At 53.4% G+C, this 17,351-nt stretch overlaps 1 protein-coding gene across 11 annotated transcripts; it reads right to left on the bottom strand.

Moving 5' to 3' along the window:
- Positions 1–189: 189 nt before the first annotated feature.
- Positions 190–12,921, bottom strand: P2RX5 (purinergic receptor P2X 5). Of its 11 annotated transcripts, none has more exons than XM_035724783.1 (14): positions 12,508–12,903; positions 8,235–8,385; positions 7,499–7,656; positions 7,136–7,211; positions 6,953–7,049; positions 6,597–6,677; positions 6,135–6,273; positions 5,431–5,567; positions 4,874–4,967; positions 4,685–4,750; positions 2,281–2,363; positions 1,284–1,433; positions 1,010–1,204; positions 190–518 (listed from the first exon to the last, which is right to left on the bottom strand). In XM_035724783.1, exons 3-14 carry the CDS (start codon positions 7,598–7,600, stop codon positions 449–451), a joined length of 1,290 nt encoding a protein of 429 aa, XP_035580676.1. In that variant the 5' UTR covers positions 7,601–7,656; positions 8,235–8,385; positions 12,508–12,903; the 3' UTR covers positions 190–448. The 11 variants fall into 11 exon arrangements, with proteins under 11 accessions (XP_035580676.1, XP_035580675.1, XP_027424194.2 ...); XM_035724782.1 differs by having other exon boundaries at positions 12,605–12,903; XM_027568393.2 differs by having other exon boundaries at positions 7,499–7,570; positions 12,455–12,900.
- Positions 12,922–17,351: the final 4,430 nt, after the last annotated feature.

Raw genomic sequence — 17,351 nt, 5'->3', positions numbered from 1 at the left:
GGAAGGCCAGGCCGGTCGAGGCTGGTTGTGATGTCTACTGGCTCTGGAGGGAATTACACGTGTGCTCTCCCCGCCCCCGCCCCCGAGGGCCAGGTCAGCGTCTCATTTAAGCATCTCTTGGATGGGGCACAGCCTACAGCAAATAATGTGTATCGTGTGAATGAACGAATGAATGAACGAACTAGGTTCTCAGAAAAACGAAAACACTTTAGTACCACCCAGGCTGGCGGCCTTACCCCACTTGGCTCTCCAAGGCCGCCTCTTGCAGATCGGAGCCACTCTGGCCGCTAGGAGGCTCCCCTGCCCCAGCCCCAGCCACACACACAGCACACCCAGCACAAAGCCCGCAGCAGGATCCCAGGCAAACACAAGACACTGCTCAGTTCAGAGCTGCAGGTGGTTCAGCCCCAACATCTTCACCAGATCTGCTCTCAGCTGACACCTCTGGCTATGCGTCCACAGTCTGCAGGTTCTGTAGCTGCTCCACATTCACCTCTCCCTTCCCCAGGTGGCCAGACCTGTGTGTGGATGGGCGGGGGGAGGAGGGGGGCACACAGAGGACAATCGGGAACGCTGAGAACAGAGACGGCCGCCCTAAAGGCAGAGCCCACCCTCAGCGCATCCAGAGAGAGGGGCCGTCCAGAGGACCCCCCCCTCCACCCCGGCCACAGCCCGGCCGCATGTGGATGCTCGGGTTGGGGTCTCTGGGGCCATAATGAGCAGCTGCCACTGTGGTGGTGCCCAGAGGGCACCCAGAGCCCCTACAGCAACAGCAATAGGCAAGGAAAGCATCTGATGGGGGGCAGCAGAATGGACTTGATGAGGCAGAAAAACCTGATGGAGAAGAACTGGATCTCAGAGACTTACTGCCTGTGTTCAAATCCCAGCTCTCCCACGTATTAGCTGTGACTTGAGCAAGTTACTTAACCTTCCTTGCCTCCATTTCCTTGTTAGAAGAGGGACGGCTAGTGTGCCCCCCAGGAGGTTGCCGGAAGGAGTTCATACATACAAAGAGCTCAGAGAAGCGGCAGCAGAGTAAGCCTGAGGGAATGGTGGTACGGCTGGGAGTGCACAGCAAGCGGGCGGCCTTGTGGTCATTTGGGGGCGTGGAAGGAATACCAGGCTAAAGCGCCCCCTCTCCACACAGTCCAGCGTGGGTGGGCTCTCCTGGGTCCTGGACATCCTGCCTTGCAGCCAGGTCGCCCTAGAGCAGGCAGGAGAGGAGAGGCCCATGCCATCTCTGCAAGGCTCATCCCGGGGTCCTCTGCCCCACAGCCCCTCACCTGGGGGTCTGGAGGTGTTGCTGGCCTGCACAGCCTTTCCCCTTCCGGGTGCCCCCTCTGAGATGCGCCTCAGGCTGCCCGGCCTCCTCTGCCTCTGGGGTCCCGCCCTGCTGCGAGGGTTCTGCCAGCCCCTGGAGGACCCGGAGGATTCTGGGCAGGACAGGACCCAGTTAACCCTGGCCTGCAGAGCCCAGCGGGGGTGAGGGGGGGCACCCCTGTCCCTCCAGCCGTGGAGCGATGAGGCCTTCGTCAGGGTCAGGGTTAAGGGCTCAGCCTGCCTCAGGGCCGGTTCAGTCCAGGGAATGATGTGTTGTGGCGGGGACAAGGGAGTGCCCATGCCCATCTGGAGCCCACCATCTGCAATCCCCCTTCTGATCCCAGCTCTTCCAGAATGGCTGGGCCAGAGCCCCTTTCCCCTTCCAATATGCCTACAGACCTCTGGATTTCCCACTTACACTGTGTTCTGCTGCTATGAATACACACATAACACACCACCAAGCTCACGGCCCAAAAGAGCCTGGAAATAGACCCCCAGAGTAAAAAACAAGAAATCCGTCTTTTTCTTCCCTTGCCACTCCAGCGTCCCTTAACCCCAGTCCACCAGGAATACCATGTCCAAGAATCCTAAAATTTAAGTGCTCAAAGGCTCACAGAGAGAGACACTGAGGCCCAAGGAAGCCTGGGGGGACTTGTGTGAAGTCACATGGTAGATAGTGGCAGAGTCAGGCTGGGAAACCAAGTCTCCTGCCCATCCTAGGCAGGCCTTGTTTTCTGCAGCTGCTGTGGGGCAACATCCAGCTCGGTAAAGCAGGTTCTCCAAACATCCCACCTTCTGCCGCCCTTCCAGGGGGGCTCCCAACGGTTCAGCCCTGCCTCCCTCCACACCCCAAGCACCACCATCCAACCAGGGTAAAGTTTCTAGGCCAGGGATGGGAAGGCTGGTCAAGGGGGCTCTTCAAGGGTCCCCTCACACTGCTGGGGAGGAAGCATCACTGACCTCACTTCCTCATACTTCTTGTCTCGGTAAAAGTGCCTCTTCTTGATGAAGTAGATAAGTACCAGGTCACAGACGAAAGCCCCCTGCAGCAAAAGAGTTGGGGGTTCCTGACTCAGAATCCTAGACATCCAGAAAGCAGACTGCCACTTGACACATAGGGCATCCCGTCTGATCTTGCACCAACCCCTAAGGGGGCATCGTTGTCCCCCAATTAACAGATAAGGAAACTGGGCTCAGCAGGAGGCACCTTTGTCAAAGGCCACAAAGCTGGTTCATAGTAGAGCCAAAGTTAGCCTGGGGCCCATCTGCTCTATCAGGCCAAGCACCCCCTGCACTACCCTGACCCCACTCAATTGTGTCTTCAATGAATGTATGCTGAGCACTCACCATGTGCCCGTCACTGCACTGGGGTGCAGGAGGATTAAGACAATGAGACCCTGTGGGGACTGTCCCTCTGGTGCAGGAGACACGCATGTAAATTATGACAGTGACATATCCTATGATGAGGACAGGAGCAAGGAAGCAGAGAGAAGACAGGACTTCACTCAGCCTGGGGACAGATATCTGGGCTGAGTCTTGAGCGTTGAATGGAATTTATACACAAAAAAAGGAAAGGAGAGGAAAAGAAAAGGAAAGAAAAAAAAAGAAAAGAAAAAGCCAGCCAGCCCAGGGAGGGCATTGCCCAGGTAGCAAAGGACAGTGCACAGGGTCTGTGTTGCAAAAGCGAGACACGCTTCTGGAGAGGTGGGATGGGGACCAGCTGGTCAATTGTCTTACAATGCCCTCAAGGCCTCGGTCCTAATCCCTTAGGGGAAGACACTGAAGGGCCTTGCATAGGGGTAGGATGCAGCTTAGAAAGGTGGGCTGGTCCCTTCAGTAGTCACTTTGAGAGATGGACTGGAGGAGACCTAAAGAACAAGGCCGACAGGGGTGGTCAAGGCAAGATGGATCCAGCTGGGACCCACCAACAGCCGTTCACAGGAGCCTCCGACCAGAGGGCGTGCGGCAAATCACAGAGGGCCCCTCCGCCCACAGCCCTGCGGGCAGGGGTGTGTCCTGCAGGGCTGAGGACGGGGTGAGGGCGCCTGGGGGCTGAGGGACGGGCTCATAGGTGAACCCGGGCCTCTGACTCTGGGTACTTCACAGCTCGTCCCCTGCTCCCCACTGAGGTGCCCAAATGTTACTTATCACTTCCCTGTTGCGCAGAGAACATTCCTCCACCCAACCCGCATCCACACCCCTTGCCCTGTTTTCTTTATTTCACATGTGTGGACCCCAGGCCCTTGTGTCTGACTTACCCACAGCGTGAGGAAGTAATGACTGACAGAGGCCCAGCTCTAAGGAAGTCACAGAAGCAAACGTGCAGGGCTCCCTAACAATGCTGGTTGGCAGTAAAGAGGACTCATTTGGGGCTCGCTTTCATCCACCACCTCTCAGGAGAATATGGCCTTGTCACATCCTGTTCCCCTGGTCTTAAGAAAAAGGCCACCCCAGGTCCTGCCGGAAGCCTCCCACAGGGCAAAGAGGACGAGGCTGCCGGAAACCCTGGCAAGGAGCTTGCCGGGAGGGGCACGAGCCATGACAGCTCCCAGGGCTTTAAGAAACTTCCAGAAGAACAAGGGGGCACAACAAGAGATTCGGAGGAAACCTTTGCCTACCCTCCAGCAAGTACTTCCTCTCCGGTGAGCCCCCTGGGCTCAGCTGAAGGGACAGATCTGAGGGAGGACTGCAGCCTGACTTCCCTGCTGCTCGTCTGTCAGCCCTGTGCCCTTCAACGGGGCTGCGTGCGGTGTATGTCCCCTCCTGAGGCTGGGCAGGCCCGGGGTGGGGCATGCTGGAGTCCCTGGAAGCCTGCTGTCCACCCGTCCCATGTTCACCCTGCTTTGTTTTTGCTCCCCAGGAGACAGGCAATTTCTGGAGACGTTTTTGGTTGGGGAAGAAGGCAGTGCAGGCATCTAGTGAGTAGAGGTGCCCAGCGCCATGTTGTTAAACACCCTAGAGGGCACAGAAGGCCCCACACAAAAAAGAATTCTCTGGCCCAAAATGTCAACAGGGACAGCTGAGAAACCCTGTAGATAGCTGGGTCCCGTCTCTTTTCAGCAGCAGCACAGATGAGGCTTCGGAAGTTCAGGGACTGACCCCGGATCCTAGAGAAGCCCAGCCCTGCCCCCAGCACCAGAGCACCAGGCAGATGGCTCTCTGGCTCTGGAAACAGAAACTCGGGCAGTCACTGCCACCTGGGGGCTGCCGACAGGTGTCAGGTCCCAGAAAGCCTGACCTGCATCCCACCGACCTCGCCTGCTCTTGTTCTTTCTGCAACATCAGGACAGCACCTCCCGAGCGATCCCCCCACCCCCAGGCCAGTGCTCAGAGGGTAAAGGTGAAGGGGGGGGGCGGTACTCACAGCACCCATGAGCGCCACCCCAGAGCCAATGTTGACGACCGTGGGGATGAGGCTGAACTTCCCTGCCTGTAGCACAGAGAAACAAAGCAGGGTGAACATGGGATGGGTGGACAGCAGGCTTCCAAGGGACTCCAACACGCCCCACTCCGGGCCTGCCCAGCCTCAGGAGGGGACATACACTGCACACACCTTGCCATTCACCATCACATCAAAGCGGATCCCATAGGCTTTCATCAGGGTGCGGAACTCCACTCCAGCAGCATCTCGGTAATATTTGGCAAACCTAGGGGAGACCTTCCCTGCTTGGCAACACATACTTGGCTGCTTTGGAGATTTATAAGCACCCCCCAAGACCCTGCTCTTAGCAGCCTTGGGGGAGGTTATAGATCCTCTTGCCAACATTACGGTAAAGATTCATCCAGATCTTTGAAATCCTTACAGACATTCCCTAAGAGGCAAGGGCTTTCCCACTATATGCTGGGCCAACCCAGGGCCACTAAAGCACTGAGGGAGGTGACCTGGATAAGAAGCCAAGCCTCAGCTTCCTGGTGAGCCCACAGGGTGACAAAAACTTCTCTCCTTTCCCAGAGATGCTCCCCCTTGCCATCCCTCACCTTTCCTCAGCTCTTTCTCCCTATACCTCCCACTCTAATATCCACCCCCAATAAGGGGTGTCAGAGTGCTGGCACCCAGAAGAGGACAAAATGTGGACAGGGTAACAAGACAGCAAGTCTAGCCCCACTTACCTGAAGTTGTACCCAGAGGAGATTGAGTTTTCTGAAAATTTGTTGTCCAGACGGCTAAAAGAATAGTGAGGGTTGCATTCAGAAGGAGCTTTATCAAGATCACAATCCCATTCAATCTGAATTCCTATCACACCACCCTGATGAAGAAGAGACAAGAATCAGTGCACAGAACTTTGTGGAGTGGACAAAAGGCACAGACCAGCTCCTCACAGGGAGCTGGACAAGATGGGAAAAGTACTCAGGCCAAGGGTCAGCCCCCCTGAAGCATCCTTCCAGGAAGAAGATGGAAGTTCCAGGGTCCTAGCCCCACCTTTGGAGTGGCTGAGGAAAGCACATCGCCGAGAGCGCCCAACCCCAGAACCCTCCTGTTTCATTATTCCGTGAGCGAGCACCTACAAAGGGATGGGCACCTCACACAAGAGCCAGGATATGCCAGTGAGGCTCCCTCTGGCTCAGTTTCAACGGATGCCCCAAGGACTGAGAACCAACAGCAGGTGCTCAGCGTGCCTCCCACTGATGCCTGAGTTCTGACAGACTGTGTGTCATAGCTAATTCTGAAGACAGTGAGTCCCTGGGGCAGGGAACTTTGTCCATCCCACCCCACAGGTCCCCCTACTCACCATCCTCTTCGTGACAGAGCCCAGACCCAGAGCTCTTAGGCCCCCTGGCCCCCGGGCACGGTGCCCTGAGAGCACGCCACTCACCTGCACAGCTATCTCCTGGAAGTTGCTCCCCGTCCAGCTGACCACAGACCCCAGTCGGAAGATGGGGCAGTAGGGGTTCTTGGGGCCAAACCGACAGGATTTCAGGAAAGCTCTGTCATTGGTGTCTAGCACATTGGTCCTGGATGGAGGCCACAAACAGACAGTGAAATGAAGCTGAGACTTGCCGTTCCCAGGCCAGAGACAGCCTGGCCCAGGAGTCGCTGGGCCTTTACCTGGCCCAGGCTGAGTCCCTGACTTTAGCCTCGACTCAAGTCCTGACTACTCCCCCTCAGCACACCCCACTAACCTATTGCATTCAAGGACAGAACCCCACTCCCACAGCAAGAGGAAGGGGTGCTCCAGCATCACCTGGTGGTTCATTCACATACACCTCCACACCATGCACACGGGCCCACGCACAGTGACAAGGAGGCAGATCCCCAGGAACCAAGTCCCACGTACTTGGAGAAGTTGAATTTGGGGAAACGAATGAAGTTCTTTATGTAAACGGTGAAGTCTTCAGCCTTGCCCAGCAGTGGCTTCCTGAAAATGAAGCCGGAACAGCTTGTCCAGGAGGCCCTGCCCCTGCTCCCTCTGTACATCCCCCCAGGCCTGTGGCAGTGCTGGGGCTGGCCCACTCCCTGCAGCCCCTGGAGCCTTTGCCAAAGACCATTCATTTGCTTGTGTTGGGGTGGTCCTAGGGCTTGGTAGGGTGTCCTCGGAAAGAGGATCTCAGGGTAGACGTGTCTCCACCATCAGGCTGAGACCCACTCACTGCCCAGGGAGCTCTTCTGGGTCCTGAGGCTGGAGCCACTCACACTGGTCTGGGCTTTGTCTCCACGGGGCACCAGGCAAACACCTCACAGGTGCCCCTTTGCATGCTGCCCACCCGCAGGCAGCGGCCAGTCTTCACTCCTGTAGGATTGGGGCAGAGATGATGCTAGAAGCCTCCTGGCTCCATCCCCCACTGTGCTCCCAGCCCTGACCATTCCAGGCCTCACCATTTCCAGCCACAACAGGCTCCCCAGGGGGACAGTCACTATCTGTGTAGCACCAGGCATCCGGAATGCTTTCGCTCTGTCAGAAAGAAAGGGCACCTGGGTGGGGGAACTTCCCTGCAGGGGCCCCAGTTCAGAACCAGGTCCCATCCCAGGAATCAGGACAGGGGTTCCTCCCCTGAGTGGGGTCACACACCCTTTGAGAACCTGCTTCTCTCCCCCAAACACTGCAGGTACGTGCTCTGGTACACATATCCCCTGGGGCACTTGGAGGGGATAGAAACCCCTGCTTCAGGAGAAGGGTAGACCCCAACCACGGCTGGAGGCTCTCCCACCCCCTCCCCTGCTTTCTGCACCACATCAAACCTCAGCACAGGTTTCCTGCCGCTGGTTGGCGGTCACGATCAAGTTGGTGACTACGAAGAAGACGTTCTCTCCCTGAGGAGCCAGAGAAGAGTTGAGGGACATCCTCCTGCTCTCTTGGGGACCCTCCTTCCCAGGGCTTCCTGGCAAGGGTTGGGTCTCTGCATGGGTGTTGAGGACAACAGGGCCACAAAATCAGTGGATCCTACCCATCTGCCCACTGACTTTGAAGTCTCTGAGCAGACATCCTTTGATAGGTCCCTTTCAGGCCCACAGTCCCAAACTGCTCCCTCCATGAATTCTTATTCTGACCTCAGTCCCTGGGATCCAAGCCCAGATCTGGGAGAAGAGGCCCAGACAGGGTGGCCCAGGCCCTGGCCCTGGCCCAGGCCAGTTGTGAGCAGGCCAGGGAGCCATTCCCAAGGGCAGCCAGTGGCTAACATAAGGAAGCAGTGCTCTGTGCCAGGCCACCTAACTCACACTGACCTGAACGTTCTTGGGGCCCCATTTGGTTTTTACAGGCTCGGGGTTTATTGGGATGGAACGGGTCTCATAGGCACAGTCAAGGAAAGCAGGGGGTCGGTGTGGAGGGAAGGCTCCGGGCAGGGTCTCCATCTGCAAACTCTGGCAGCTGTCCCGGGCCAAGGGAGTCCCTAGGTACCTGAGCACCTTCCTATGTGACCCCCCCGCCAAGCCAGGCCCTGCTAGCCCGGGCCCTAGTGCTGTGTGGGACTCAGACCTGGGGTGGGATGACATAGTCGGCAACATCCCAGAGCCGCTCCCCGAGCTCAGATGTGTTGGTGAAGGTCACACCCTTGACTTTGGTGACAATGCTGCTCTGCAGGGAGGTGTCAGTGTCTTGGTAACCCTTCTTCACCAGGAACACCCAGCTGCAGGGAAAGGGTCAACAGGTGGGCATCAGCCTCATTGCTGTCCTCAGGGAATTTTCCCAGGGGCTTCACCTTTCCCACCAGCTCCTGGGCAGGGGTCAAAACTCCACTGCTGCCTAAAACCTGGTTCTGCAAGCAGCAGAGGTGACAAGCAATCCCAGAACAGGAAGACAGCTACTCTCAGGGGCTGGGGCCCTGAAAATGGCCCAGGTTGGGCCAAAACCTGCTCACACATGCACTGGGGATGTGACCTCGGGAGAGGCAATGAACTCTGGGAGTTAACACAGGGTAACAGTGCCTCCCCCAGGGATGTGAGGACAGTTAAAGGAGATGGTACATAACCTGAAACTATTCACGGACAGGCCGCAGACAAATCCAAACTAAGGGGCATTCTACAAAATGAGAGTACGAATCCTACATTCTTTGACACCCCAAACACACACAATAAAAGAAAAAATAGATAAGTGGAACTTCATCAAAATTAAAAACTTTTGTGCAAAAAAAATAAAAAATAAAAACTTTTGTGCATCAAAGGACACTATCAAGAAAGTGAAAAAATAATGCACAGAATGGGAGAAAATATTTGCAAATCACATGGTCAGGGTCTAGTGCCCAGAATATATAAAGAACTCCTACAACTCAGCAATGAAAAAGACAAATAACCCAATTTAAAAATGGGCCAAGGATTTGAGTAGACATCTTCTCCAAAGAAGATAAACAGACGGCCAATAAGCCCATGAAAAGATGCTCAATGTCATTAGGCATCAAGGAAATGAAAATCAGAACCACAATGAGATACTACTTCACACCGAATAAGTTGGCTGTAATTAAAAAAATATATAAAAGAAAATAACAAGTGCTGGTGAGGATGCAGAGAAACTGGGACTCACTGATAGGAATGTAAAATGGTGCAGCTGCTGTGGAAAACAGCTGGTAGTTGACCCAGCAACTTCCTGCCAAAATATATACCCAAGAGAACGGAAAACATATCCACACAAATACTTGTAATGAATGTTCTTAGTAATGTTATTCGTGACAGCCAAAAAGCAGAAACAGGTGCGCCTGGGTGGCTCAGTTGGTTAAGCGTCTGCCTTCAGCTCAGGTCATGATCCCAGGGTCCTGGGATAGAGTCCCACATTGGGTTCCTTGCTCCACGGGGAGCCTGCTTCTCCCTCTGCCCCTCCCCCGCTCATGCTATCTCTCTTTCTCAAATCAATAAATAAAATCTTAAAAAAAAAGGTAGAAACAGTCCAAATGTCTGTCAACAGATGAATGGATAAACAAAATGTGGGTATTATTCAGCCGTAAAAGCAATGAAGTACTGATTCACGCTATAGCATGGATAAACCTTGAAAACATTATGTGAAGTGAAGAAACCAGACCAAAAAAATGTTGTATGATTTGATTTATATGAAATGTCCAGAAGAGGTAAATCTACAGAGACAGAAAGTACATTAGTGGTTGCCAAGGGATGGGGTAGGGGAGAATTCCGACTGCTAATAGACATGGGTTTCTTTTAAGGGTGATGGAAATGTTCTGAAATAAGACAGTGGTGATAGTTGTACAACATTATGAATGTACTAAAAACTACTGAATAGTATAATTTTAAATAGTTGAAATGGTGAATTACATGCTAGGTAAATTTTACTTCAATTAAAAAGTTGTAATAAAATAAAAATCCTGTACTTTTCAAAAAACATCAGTGTCAGAAAATACAAAGAGTCTTGGGTACAATTCCAGATTAAAGGAGACTAAGAAGACAAAATGAATGAATGAATGCAAGGCAGGATTTCAGATATATATATATTTTTTGCTATTAAATGTAATTATTAGAGCAATTTACAAGAGGTCCATAGGTTAGAAAATAATATTGTTTCAGTGTTAATTACCTAATTTTCATAGCTGTACTTGGTTAAATAAGAGAATTCCTTGGTTTTAAGAAATATGCACTGAAGTCTTTAGTAGTAGAGGGGCATAATGTCTGCAACTTACTCTTTTTTAAAAAAGAGTTATTTATTTGTTTGTTTATTTATTTCAGAGAGAGAGTGCTAGTGGGGGCAGAGGGAGAGGGAGAGAGAGAGAAGCAGACTCCCCGATGATCAGATCTCACACCAGCAGACCATGACCTGAGCTGAAATCAAGAGCCAGACGCTCAACCGGCTGAGCCACCCAGGCGCCCCTGCAACTTACCCTTAAACAGAAAAAATTGCATATACACACACATCATGTGTATGTGGGGAAAGAAAAGGGAAAGGACAACACAAATGTATGTAAAATGTTAACATCTGGGGAATCTAGGTGAAGGACGTTTTAAAAAGTTTGTACTACTCCTGTCACTTTTCTGTAAGTCTAAACTTTTGTTGAAATACAAAAAAAAAATTTTTTTTAATGCGATGGCACATGTAAATTGCTTAGCACAGCGAGTGCTGGGCCACGGAAGAACTCAAAATAGGCTCTAACCAGCCTACTGTTGACGTTTACTGTTAAGGTTAGAGATCGTCCAGGGCGCCTGGGTGGCTCAGTTGGTTAAGCGACTGCCTTCGGCTCAGGTCATGATCCTGGAGTCCCAGGATCGAGTCCCGCATCGGGCTCCCTGCTCAGCAGGGAGTCTGCTTCTCCCTCTGACCCTCCCCCCTCTCATGTGCTCTCTCTCTCTCATTCTCTCTCTTTCAAGTAAATAAATAAATTAATTAAAAAAAAAAAAGGTTAGAGATCGTCCAGGTTAACCCCTTGGGAAAGCTGGGAAAACGGAGTCCAGGAGAGGGCCGGAAGCTGCCTGCCTGAGGTCATGCAGGAGTGGCCGGGGGTGCCCTGCACCTCCCAGCATGCCAGTAAGGGTTCTTTGTATAGCAGGTGCCAACCAAGATGTGCCCACTCTCTTCATCTCTGGGGCAGACCTGCTACATCCTAGGCCCTAGACTCTCCTGTCCCCAAGGAAACCTGAGACGGCTGTGACAATGAGTAGGGACACTGGGCCCAGCCTGGACAGGAACATTCAGCAAATGCCAAGGAACAATGCACATTCATTCATTCATTTCACACCTGCTTCCTAAGCAGTTAGGTGATGCCAGGCCCTGTGTGCCTTCATGGTGTACCCCCCCCGCCCACTGGACGGAAGGCAGACAAGCAAACGATCCCTACGGAATATATCAGAGGAGTTATTCAAGAACCTGGGTCTGAAGGACAAGTGGGCTTTAACCAAGTAGAGGAGTAAAGGCGCGCCTGGCTGAGGACCGACATGTACAAAGGCCCTGGGGTGGGAGGCATTCAGGTTCCTTAGGAATGAAGCTCCATGGGCACTGACCTCCTAGTGAGGTCAGGGGGCCCAGTCAGGAAATAGGAGGGACTCAACAGCATTTACTGAGGCAGTAAAAGAGGCACATCAGCCTCCTACTCATCTGGTGTCATTTCCTCCTTCCACCTGTCCCTCCCTTCTTGGGGGGGGGGGGCTCTGAACAGTGCCTGGTTGAGCATCTCCAAGGAGCTGCCCCCTCCCCTGACGGTGGGAAGGGTTAAAGGTGAGGCAGACAGTCCAGCTGGGAGACGGGTAGTGGGCCTCTGAGCAGGACCCCTAGCAGGATCCCAGAGAAGCCAGCCAGGGATGGGGTGAGTTGACAGAAGGGAGTGCTGAGACATGCCAGGCTGATGAGCTGCCCCAACCAGGAGCCTGGCACATGAGCTCGGTGTTTATAAATAACCCACCCGGTGCCCGGGCCTGCACCAGGCCAAAGGACCAGGGAGGCTCCCAGGGCAACAGCTGGAGCCCAGGCCCCCTGCGTCTTTGCCCCCCTCGATGGCCCTAACACTCAGAGCTCGGCCGGAAGGAAGGAGCAGCCCACCGAGAGCCTCATAAATGAAGGAAAGCTGAAGTCCCTGCCCGCAGCTCAGCATCTGCAGAGCCGGTGGGGAACCAGAGGGCTCCCCCTTGACCTGCCCACTCTTACACCCAAGAGCCCCTTCCCAAGCACAGGGAACGCACGTCCAGTTCCCGGGCCCCGGAAGGGCACAGGGTGGCCCAGAGCCTCCCTCTCCCCCCGCCCCACTCCCCGAAAGCCCCCGGAGAACTCACACCACCAGGTAGGTCAGAATGGAGACCTGCAGCAGCCGGTAGAGCAGGCCCACCTTCTTGTTCTTGGCGATGACGTACTTTTCGGTTTTGTAGTCGAACAGCGACTGGGAGAGCCCCTTGCAGCCCGCCTGCCCCATGGCGCTGGCTCACCTGCTCCTGCTCCCCGCCGGCTCCCCGCGCGCTCCGCGCCGGCCCCAGGCCGCTGGGCACTGCGGCTCCCGGAGGCGCGGCTCCAACGCGCAGGGTCGCCGGGCCGGGCGCGCGGGGGCGCGGGCCGCTGCCGGCGACGCTGCGGAAACCGCGCTGAGGGCCGGGGGCGGAGGGTGGCGGTGCCCGGCCTCAGCTGCGACCTGGCCGCCGCCTCTCCCTCTCCCTCCTCCCCTGCGGAGGACACGCCTATGAGGGCCTTCCTGAGGCGCAGGGCCGCACGTGCGGCCCCCCAGCCGGAAATCAGAAATCGGGCGCTGGAGGAGCAGGGGCGAGGGGATGAGCGTAGGAAGGGCTGCTTTTCAAGCAACCCCACTTTTTCTACTCCCAAAGCAATACTGGGGTGGGGGTTGGATAGATTGAATAAATGGGGAAACTGAGGCCAGGGGCGGCGGGACCTACAACACAGGAAATGAAGAGAGGGTAAAGAGCGTTTGTAGGCAAACACCCCGGGTTTGATTTTTCCTGCTCTCTGGGGGACCTTGCTTCTCACCACACAGGCTGAGAGAGACTGAAGACTTGCCTGATCCGTGGCTCCTGTGTCCTCTGTGAATCAGTGGATGTCCCTACAGGGGCAGTTGCTGCTCGCTTAAAACCAAACGCTCCCAGGGAGTCAGTTGCCAAGCAGGTCCCAGCGCCCACAGCATGAAGACCTCTGTACCAGATCTGGGACAGACAGATGGGCTGGGGCTGCAGAGATGTAGGCAGAATCACAAAATATGCCTGGAGGGAGTTCAAACCAACTGTCTGAAATGTTCCCAAAGCAAGAGATGCGCCTAATCTAGGGTGCTAAAACTGCACCCTCCTCACAGCAGGTGAAATTAAATGAGAGGGCATGGGCACTGGGATGAAGGAGGGCATCTCTGAGATCAGTTTTAGAACTTGTGACAGCCACGGAGAGGCAGGCGCTGTGAGTTTCTGCATCCGGCCATCTGACTAGAAGCGGTCCTGCTCCTCTCTCTACCCAGGCCTTCACACACATAGAAGTTCCCCTCCCTGAACCACAGGCGCCAGGCGTTAGAAGGGTCCCAAAAGTTCACCAAGGTGAACTTTCTCTAAAAGTAAAAGCTACAGGGCAGTAGGTGTCCAGTTTTACTGTGCATGGGAATCATTTGGAAGAAAAATGCGAATCCCTGTGCCCTGCCCCTTATATTTTCATTCCATAAGTCTAGGATGGGGCCTGGGGATCTGTATTTTGCTCTCAGACTGTCATTTGGGAAGCACAGATCTTTGCATCTTTTCATCAAATTCAAATGCCAGGGCGCCTGGGTGGCTCAGTTGGTTAAGCGACTGCCTTCGGCTCAGGTCATGATCCTGGAGTCCCGGGATCGAGTCCCGCATCAGGCTTCCTGCTCAGCAGTGAGTCTGCTTCTCCCTCGGACCCTCCCCCCTCTCATGCTCGCTCTCTCTATCTTGTTCTCTCTCTCAAATAAATAAATAAAATCTTAAAAAAAAAATTCAAATGCCATTTCCTCAAAAGGTGTATTCTTGTTACCACCCCCCCAAAATTGGTCCCCACCCCAGTCACTTTCTATCCCATTACCCCTTCTGATTCCCTGAAAACACTTGTCATTCTTGGATAGGATCTTGTTTATTTATTGACTGTGTCCCCCACTAAGACCCTAAGCTCCTGGAGCATGGGGACCTTGCCTTTGGACATCTTTGTGTCCTATACCCACTGCTGTATCTGCCAGATATCAGCTCAATACATATTTGTCAAATGAAGGAACAAACTCAGGCCTGATTTTTTAAACAGGGAGTCATGACTGGGGATTTTAGAAGCTGATACCATCCTGGGGGGAAGGTTTGGGAACTGTCCCCAGACCTTCCTTCCCCACTCTCCCACCAGCCTCTTCCTCAGCCCACCTCATAAGAGGCTCTCCAATCCTGGGGGATGAGGGTGTGGGTTGAGGCAGCCACGAGGGAGTCACCTGACTCCTGTGAACATTCCATCAACCTGAGCCTAGGAGGAAAGTAGCCTTTCAGCATCTCAAATCTTGTCTGAAGAAGAGCTTGAGGCTGAAAAACACCACACCAGCAGGGCCCCTTACCCTTGCATAAGCTGCATACAGGATGGTGCCACATTGGGTCTCTCCACTCCCCGAAGTGAGTTCCAGGCTTTGTGGCCTGGCCTGCCTGTTCTGCTGGGAGGTCCCCAGAGACCCAGGCCTTCATTTCTCAGGTCGGGTAACTGAGGACCCAGGTCACAGGGCAGAGCCTACAACTAGCCCCAGTCCAGGGCACTCTCCCCTGTTCTTGCTTGCTCAGCCGTTTTGTGAGTGTGTGTTGTGTGCTGCCGCTAAGGCTGAAACGCAAGGATCCCTGTCCTCCATGTGTGGCTCATCCTAACTGCCGCTCTGGCTTTAGAGAAGGGACTCTGCTCTTGTGTGCCCAGCAGTGTGGAGAGCCCTCCCTGAACCCCCCATGACTCAGCCAAGACCAACCTGCAGTTTCTGATAGAACCATCGTAAAGCTTTAGGGACCACATGAAGGAGTACTGGAGGGGAAAGGGCCACTCTTTCGGTCAGGCCAGACCCCCCCCCCCCCCGTGGGTTCCCTCATAGCGCAGCTTCTTAGACTACTAGGTCCAGACCCATCAGTGGATCATGATATCCACTTACTGGGTTACAAACAGCATATCCCCCTCCCAAAAAGAGAGAGAGAAATATCAGTGTGCTTATTAAGGAAGTAAGGTAGGCATAGTTTCATGAAACTTGTTTGGAGTATGAGTGTGTGCATATGATGTAGAATGTATTTCTTCCTGGGGTCATGGTCAAAACACTGTGGAAAATGCTTCTGGAAAGCTACAAACCCAAGTATCTGCAATCTACCTCCACATGGGAGGCCAGCTCACAACCCTTACAAGTTCAGCTCGACACTCAATATACCTGAAGTGGGAGAAGGGGCCTATGCTTTTTACATTTCCATTATTATAAAATTCTAAGTCAGGGATGTTTCCAAAAGTAAGATGTATTCTCCACTTGAAAGAAAATTGCCTACTGTTTTTGAGTGACAGTTTCTCCAGTTTCTACCTAACCCCATCTGCACAGTCTTCCAAGCCCCCCAAGCACCCTGTTCCAGGGATCGTCACCAGTGAGGGTGTCTCAGCACATACTACTTGCTCAGCTTCTACATGCATTTAATCATCACAACCCTAACACTTACGTGCTTGGTGCAATCATTATCCTTATGTTTCCCTAAGAGGCTAGATGAGCCAGAATTTGAATCCAGGTGACCTGGCTCTCCAGCCCAAGCAATGATGTCCACTGTCACCATGAGCACAGTGCTTTACAGTTTCCACATCAACTCACGTGACTCACTCTGTGAACCCAGCCAGAGAGGTAACTCTCAATCCCATTACACATTTGATGGAACAAGGTCCTCAGTCACCTGAGAAGCTAAAGTTAGTCCTAGGTCTCCCAGCCATCCAGTCAGGGCTCAGTTGTCTAGAGCCTGAGGGTTCTCTAGATGACAGTTAGTGTGTAGCTCGCACATTTGCCCTGCCACCATGGAGGGAGGCAGCTGCTGAGACCCAGTCGTATAGGGCTCCTCAAAAGGCAACAGACTCTCTCGTGATGCCATATCAGAGTGAGGGGTCAGTCAAGAGAATGGGCACCATCTGTGGGAGCTCCCACTGCTGCTGGGGCAGAGAGCACCCTGGCATGCCAAGAAATGGCTGAATGCCTTGAACCCTCACTTCCTGGGTCAGGGGTCAGGGTGAATGGCCTGTCCTCAGAGTAGTCAAACCCTTCCCTGCCTCACCGCCACATCCCTCCCCTCTCCTTTCCCAAAGAAGTCTTGAGTGTTGTCCACCTGAAAGAAGGATTGGCAATGGGTGTGAATTTATCCATTCTCATCTGGTTCACAAGACTTTGTCTAGCTGAATGACCTAAGGTACCAGCAATCAAGTGATGGGGAATTATAAATTGAATTTCTTTTTTTTTTAAAGATTTTATTTATTCATTTGACAGAGAGAGAGAGAGAGAGAGAGAACGAGAGAGGGAACACAAGCAGGGGGAGAGGGAGAAGCAGGCTTTCCACCGAGCAGGGAGCCCGATGCAGGGCTCGATCCCAGGACCCTGGATCATAACCCGAGCCGAAGGCAGATGCCCAACGACTGAGCCACCCAGGAGCCCCTATAAACTGAATTTCTAAAGAACCTTTTTTCTTATGTCATCTCACTTACTCCTAAGACCTGCCAACATCTTAAGCCTATTGTTCTGTGTGGTTTGGACCCACAACCCACATGGCTGTGGCCATCTTGGTCTGCTCTGGGTCCTGGGACAACCTCTAGTTAAAAATATGGTGGATCCATAGGGCACCTGGGTGGCTCAGTTGGTTGAGCAACCGACTTTATTTTGGCTCAGGTCATGATCTCCAGGTCCTGGGATTGAGCCCTGTGTCAGGCTCTGTGCTCAGCGGGGAGTCTGCTTGAGATTCTCTCCCTCTCCCTCTGTTCCCACCCCTGTTTGTGCTCTCCCTCTCTCACTCTAGAATAAACAAGTAAATCTTAAAACAACAACAACCTGGTGGATTCTCAAGTGTTGAAATTGAAACAGACAGAGCCTCCACATGTCCCCCCAGAGAAATGTGTTGGACTCTCTTAGTGGAAAGCAGGCCCTCTGGACTCTGATTCCAACCTTTCCGCCATACCATTCTCTCTTCCTTCTCCTATGAATTTTAGAGATTA

This window comes from Zalophus californianus, chromosome 16 (genome assembly GCF_009762305.2).
Source record: "Zalophus californianus isolate mZalCal1 chromosome 16, mZalCal1.pri.v2, whole genome shotgun sequence".
Classification (NCBI taxonomy): Eukaryota; Metazoa; Chordata; class Mammalia; order Carnivora; family Otariidae; genus Zalophus; species Zalophus californianus.
The sequence above is the reverse complement of the archived record's forward strand: the minus strand, read 5'-3'. Positions and strand labels throughout refer to the sequence as shown.

Bases quoted from the DNA above. Each gene is read 5' to 3' on its own strand.
- P2RX5 (XM_027568393.2), bottom strand. From the start codon at position 12,591: ATGGGGCAGGCGGGCTGCAAGGGGCTCTCCCAGTCGCTGTTCGACTAC. The intron at 4,751-4,873 runs GTGTGTGCAGTG...TCTGTGCTACAG, and splicing joins ATGTGATGGTGAATGGCAAG to GCAGGGAAGTTCAGCCTCAT. The intron at 2,364-4,684 runs GTGAGTACCGCC...CTTTTGCTGCAG, and splicing joins GGGTGGCGCTCATGGGTGCT to GGGGCTTTCGTCTGTGACCT.